We start from the raw sequence: 6,000 nt of genomic DNA, 5'->3' as shown, positions 1-6,000 counted from the left end.
ACTGCTAAACTTCAAAACATGACAATATCTCTTGCTGGAGGGGGGAAGAACAGGAACTCTACTTCTCTACTGGTGGAGTACAAGTACAATAATTTTGGAAGACAGTCTGGAAGTTTTTCCTTTAACTAAACAAGTCCTACCATGGATATAAAAATCAGACCTCCAGTATTTAGACAATTGTTTTGAAAAACTGTGTTCAAACAAAACTGCCATAAATTATATACATCAGCTCTATTCATAATGGCTAAAAGCTTAAAGATACTAGGATGTTCTTCTGTAGGTGAATGCATAAGCATATTGGGGCACTGACATGTGAAGGGCAAGAGCATATGCACCCCAAATATGCCTGTTTAATGTAAGAATTATTTTAGGCTGATTAATTTTTTAAACTGCAAACACATATCTATAAATCCATCAGAAGTTACCTTTTTATGAGGTCATTACAGAGGGGGCCTCAGCCAAGAATGAAGAAAAGTACAGGGAAAATCATTTTTCCCATCCTACACAGGCAATGGAATAGTTTAGCTATTGAAAGAAATGAACCACAAACCCAAGCAGAGACAAAGATGAATCTACATATATATATTGCTAAGTGTTAAAATATAAAATAACATAATGCAGGAGACAACAAACAAAATAATTTATTTGGGGTCTTAAGAATTGCTATTCGGAAGACAGACTGAGGTAACCCTGAAAGTGTTCTTGGTGAAAGGTTCTTGTTTTATCCCAGAAAAATTCAGAGATAAGACAGAGAAATCAAGAATTTATTTAAGTTAAAGTACACTCTCAGTGGGAAGAGGAGACAGGCTCAGGTGAATAGCTGCCCTGAGTTTTTTTGGCAAGCCAGGTATGTGGAACATAATATTCACTGGGTTTGGGGGTCAAGTTATCTGATTTTTATCGCAGCACCATCTTCCTGGAGGGAAGAAGGACTTTTGTCCTTATTTAGCATTGCTCAGAAATGTCATGGCATCAGTGCAGGATGGACACTTATCTGCAAGGCTTATTTTATTGTAATGAAAGCATAATGAGCAAAAGGTTACTTTCAGACACCAGAGATTCCTGCATTTCCCCACATTTCTTTGTTCTGCCTCCAGGACACTTATCTCCAAATGTATGGTTTCCAGTATGGAGGTTCCAAGGATCCCCCTCTGCTCTGCACAAGATGCATAGCTTCCCGCCATCTGACCCATGCTCCCCTTTCTCTGCTCATACCTAGCTTTTTTTGTTGTTTAGCTGCCCAGTCATGTTCTCCTCTTTGTGACCCCATGGACACAGGCTCCTCTGTCCATGGAATTTCACAGGCAAAATAGTAGAGTAGGTTGCCATATCTAGCTACCTTCCCATTTTAACAAAAAGATTCTGGAGGTAGAGAGACAGGGACTTTCAAAAACAAAAGGCAATGAGGCTGATAAAAGTGGCCTGGCGACAATCATGACTGACTCTGTTGGAAATCTGGAAATGTTTGTCCTTCAAGAATCACCAGTTGTTTCAGGGTAGAGGTAAAAAAAAAGTTGATCGATTTTCATGAAATACAGTATAAGAAGCCAATAAGTAAATAGGCTGTCATGAGTTTCTGGCAGATGTGCTGAAAGACTTCAACAGGTGAAAGACACAAACAAAATAAACCCTAAAATATGGAAAATACAAACAGACCAACTGACCATCCTCTGGCCCTTTCTCCCTGCTAATTCTCCTCTCAGTGTTCTGGGACGTCAAGAAATTAGGAAGAGTTGTCTGGCAGCTCCCCTTAGACCTGACTGCACCTAGTGTCTTCACCTCCCCTAAACATGCCCCACCCATCAGAGACACCATGCCAGAGGAAGCCTCAACAATCAATGATCCTGATGTGTCAGGGCTTTTTTGATTACAAGGGCCTAGACACACTCAAGTGAAATAAATATTATATTATGGATGATAGAAAGCAATCTTTACAAGAGACAAGTTGAAGAGTGGGTTCAGAAGTGTCAGATCCAAGGGCTCACATAGTGTGCGACCTGGCCCCTCTCTGTCAGTCCTGCTGAGTGCCTTGCAGTGACTCCACTCAGGCAGTCTCTCACCCAGCACCTCCAGGATGACACGAGCTCAAAGTCCATTCTACTGGGAATGGTTTCTCCTTCACTAGGGTTCCATGAAAACTCATGACTTGGAATGCCTTTGGCCTGGCTTGGATAACATTCTCGCCCTCATAGCAATCATAGCAATCAGAGGACAGAAAACGGAGCTGGCTAGACATGCATCATATAACCATCTTCCAGATGGGTGGAGTGTGGGGTCAGCCCTCTGATACTGTCTGGACTGCAAGCACGTGAGATGTAGCTCCTTAAGGAAAGCTGAGGTGCTGTACTTGGACATGTGGACAGATTCTGGCTTGATGAAAGCAGCAGATCCCACTGCACAGCACAGAATCTGAAGCACAAGGTAAAAAGGGATTTACTTAAGAGTCGGTGCCTACAGCTACCTGTCAAATGCTCTTGCTATCCAGCCACAGCAAGTTCTTCCATTTGCTGAAGAGCAAGGATGATGATGGTGATAAACTCCAGGCTCCAGCCTTGAACATCAGGTTCTTGCATCTCAAGAGACTGGCTCAGAACAGGCCTTGTGCCCTTGCAAGGCCCACAGACCTGTCTTGTTCCTGGGAGGTGGGAGCTCAGGATTCAAGCCTACCCCTGGCCACATTAATCAACCACTCCCCCAAACCGCTCACTTCTCCAGCCTCTTCTCCCTGTGCTACAAAGAACAGACACCAAATGCTAAGGGTGTAAGGAAATCCTTGCTCAATGAAGAACTGGGAGTTTCAAGGATTATTCAATACCATGGAATTCATAACTGGCAGGCTTTCCAAAGTCCACATGGGTGCACATGGGTCTCCAAACACCAAGAAGCCTGTGAAACCATCCATTAGGAGGCCACATTGTTCACATATCTTTGACTCTTAACAAGTACAAATGTCACAAGTTTGCAACAACTGGAAGGTGAAAGGATTACAGGGCCACAGTCTGCTGTCTGGTTGCTGTGGCCAGGGCCACGCTCAACATTAGGAGGGTTATTAACTCAGTCTGGGATTCTAATTGGACTATCCTGGGTCATCTACTGACATATGAACCAACAGCTATAGCTTGAGGGAAAGAATCTGCAGCTAAGCTGGGCCTGTGTCACACATTCTACCCGAGTGGAAGATGGAAGGCAAAAGAAATATAGTGTACTGTTACCAGTAAAAGGGGGTAAAAAATTCTGGGAGCCCAAAACAACCAACATCCAGCACAGGCTTCTCTCCAGGGTGGACACAATCTAGCTGGGAAGATGTCCTAAAGGTTTTTTCATACTTGACATATTCACAGGGTTTCTTTCTAGTATGGACTCTTTGATGAAGAAGCAGATTTCTTTTGCTAGTGAAGACTTTTCCACACTCATCACAGGAGGTCTCCTGAATATGGATTCTTAGATGCCTTTTCAACTGAGCCTGAGTACTAAACACTTTTCCACAACATATACAGTCAAAAGGTTTCACCTCACTGTGGACTCGCTGGTGCCGAGTTAGTTTTGTATGGAAATTGAAGGCTTGCCCACATATTTTACAAGAGTAAGGCTTTTCCCCTGTGTGAATACGCTGATGCTGACTAAGATGAGAAGTCCTTCCAAAGCTTTTGCCACACTCATTACACTCATATGGTTTCTCTCCAGTGTGGATTTTCTGATGTCGCAGAAGTGGTGAATTACCAACAAAAGCTTTTCCACACTCATTACACTCATAAGGTTTCTCTCCAGTGTGAATTCTCTGGTGTATAATAAACTCAGAACTACTGGTGAAACCATTTCCACACTCCCTACAGAGATAGGGTCTGTCCCCACTGTGGATTCTCTGATGCCTGATCAGATTTGCATTATCATTAAAGGCTCTCCCACACTCTTCACACTGATAGGGTTTCTCACCAGTGTGGATTCTCTGATGTCGAATTAATGAAGAATTGCCATTAAAGGCTTTTCCACACTCATTACACTCAAAGGGTTTCTCCCCAGTGTGGATTCTTTGATGCCTAACATAGTAAGAAAAATAGCTGAAGCATTTCCCACACTCCTCACATCTGAAGGGTTTCCTATTATAGTGGATTCTTAGAACCTTTCCTCTAATATTTTTCACTGTGGGGATTTCCTGGTGTTGCTCCAGTTCACATGTTTCTAGGAAGCTGCTTTTGTTAAGAACATTCTTCTGTGGCCCATGTGACATCATCAAGTCTCTTTCTTCAGAAATTCCCCATGTTGTTGTTAACTCACTGTCCATGTGGGTCCTGGCACCTGATATAACAAATAGAAAACAAAAATGCCACCTGAGAATTATAGCAAAAACAAAAGAATATTGAAAATTATAGTGGTTCCCCTTATCTGCAGTCCCTCTTTCCATAGTTTCAGTTTCCTTGTCAACCACAATCCAGAAATATTAAACGTAAAGTTCCAGAAATAAATAATCCTTAAGTTTTAAATTGTGCGCTGTTCTGAATAGCATAATGAAACCTAGCACCAACCCACTCCAACCAGATGTAACTCATCCTTTTGTATATGCTACCTGCCTATTAATAAGTAGCTGATTCAGTTATCAGATAGACCTTTGCAGGATTTCAGTACTTGTGTTCAAGTAACCCTTATTTTACTTCATAATGGCTCCAACATGCAAGAGGAGTGACACTGGCAACCTGGATATTCTCCTACTGTGTCTAATTTATCACAGGTATGCATATATAAAAAAAGACATGATAGATACATAGTTGATTTTCTGTACCCAAGAAAGCAGACCCCACAGTTACAAAGGTCCTGGAGTCAACCCCTGTGGATACCCAGGGATAACTACATAGGGTTTGATACTACCTGCAGTTTCAGGCATCCATTGGGGATCTGAAAACATATGCCCCACATGTAACTATCCTTGGTGGCTCAGTCAGTAACGAATTTGCCTGCATTGCAGGAGACCTGGGTTCAGTCCTTGGGCTGGGAAGATCCCCTGGAAAAGGAAATGGCTACCTACTCTAGTACTTTTGCCTGGAGAATTCCACGGACAGAGGAGCCTGGTGGGCTACAGTCCATGGGGTTACAAAGAGTTGGACATACCTGAGTGACTAACACTTTCACTTTCACAACAGAGATATTAGAGATTACTACTCCCAACATCAGCCTGCTGTTCAGATAAGGCTAATAAAATGAAAGTGTCAAATATTTACAGGTAGAGAACAGTTGACAAGGAAATAGATTTGAGAATTATGAGATGCATTAGTCAGAAATATGTGGAAAAGAGTTATGGTTGGTGGAAATGGTTTCATATTTGGCTATTTTGAGAAATCATCTATTTAAATCCTTCCCAGCATGGTTCATTTAAAACATACTGCTCTGTAAAGCTCTATAGTCACTGCCTCACTTACTTTTATAGATGTCTCTGGTACCCTGTGCAGGAGGATTATCCTGTGTCTCCAGGCCCACAGGCAAATCCCCTCTCTCTAGAAGTGAGATTAACGCAGGTTTGGGAACTGGGTATCCTGAAAAGGGCAGAAAATGGCACCTGTCAGTCCTGTGTCTGCTGTGTCAAAAGAATGAAAAGCTCAAGAGTCTCAGTGAGACTAGAACAGATCCACAGTAAAGGGCTCAGGACTGGGGAAAGCCAAGATTTTTGCTTAAGTGGAAAATAAGCATTTGTGATCGCTTCCTAAAACTAGACCCACGAGTAAGTTAGTGATCCTGAGGGACATATGCAAACAAAGGGAAGGGGTCATACCCTTCCCTAGACTACAGGGAGACAAAAGTAAGGCAAAAACTTATCCAACAACAGACACTACTTACCCTGCAGAGGCCCTGGGAGGATGGAGCATACTCATACCAGGCGACAACAATTCCCTACATTGGGACCAAACTGACCCAAGACTTGTCCCTACCCAATAACCTCTCAAGTGGGTCATTTGGTCTCAGTCCTAGGACCATGGAGGGTGCAAGAGATAACTCCCCACTTTCCACACC

The 6,000-nt window shown here is 42.7% G+C and overlaps 1 protein-coding gene across 3 annotated transcripts in view; it reads right to left on the bottom strand.

Annotated features, from left to right (window-relative positions):
- Positions 1-623: 623 nt before the first annotated feature.
- The window catches only part of ZNF19 (zinc finger protein 19), a 112,235-nt gene continuing 106,858 nt past the window's right edge, over positions 624-6,000 (bottom strand). For 2 of the 3 annotated variants that reach the window (XM_055554357.1, XM_055554356.1), the window contains 2 exons: positions 5,412-5,525; positions 624-4,296 (listed from right to left, as the gene is read on the bottom strand). In XM_055554357.1, the coding sequence (XP_055410332.1) occupies positions 3,209-4,296; positions 5,412-5,525 (1,202 nt within the window). In that variant the 3' untranslated portion in view covers positions 624-3,208. The remainder of the gene's footprint in view (positions 4,297-5,411; positions 5,526-6,000) is intronic. The other variant, XM_055554358.1, reaches the window with a different exon arrangement.

The sequence above is a fragment of the Bubalus kerabau genome, chromosome 17 (genome assembly GCF_029407905.1).
Source record: "Bubalus kerabau isolate K-KA32 ecotype Philippines breed swamp buffalo chromosome 17, PCC_UOA_SB_1v2, whole genome shotgun sequence".
NCBI lineage: Eukaryota > Metazoa > Chordata > Mammalia > Artiodactyla > Bovidae > Bubalus > Bubalus kerabau.
This window is presented reverse-complemented; position numbering and strand designations above follow the sequence as displayed.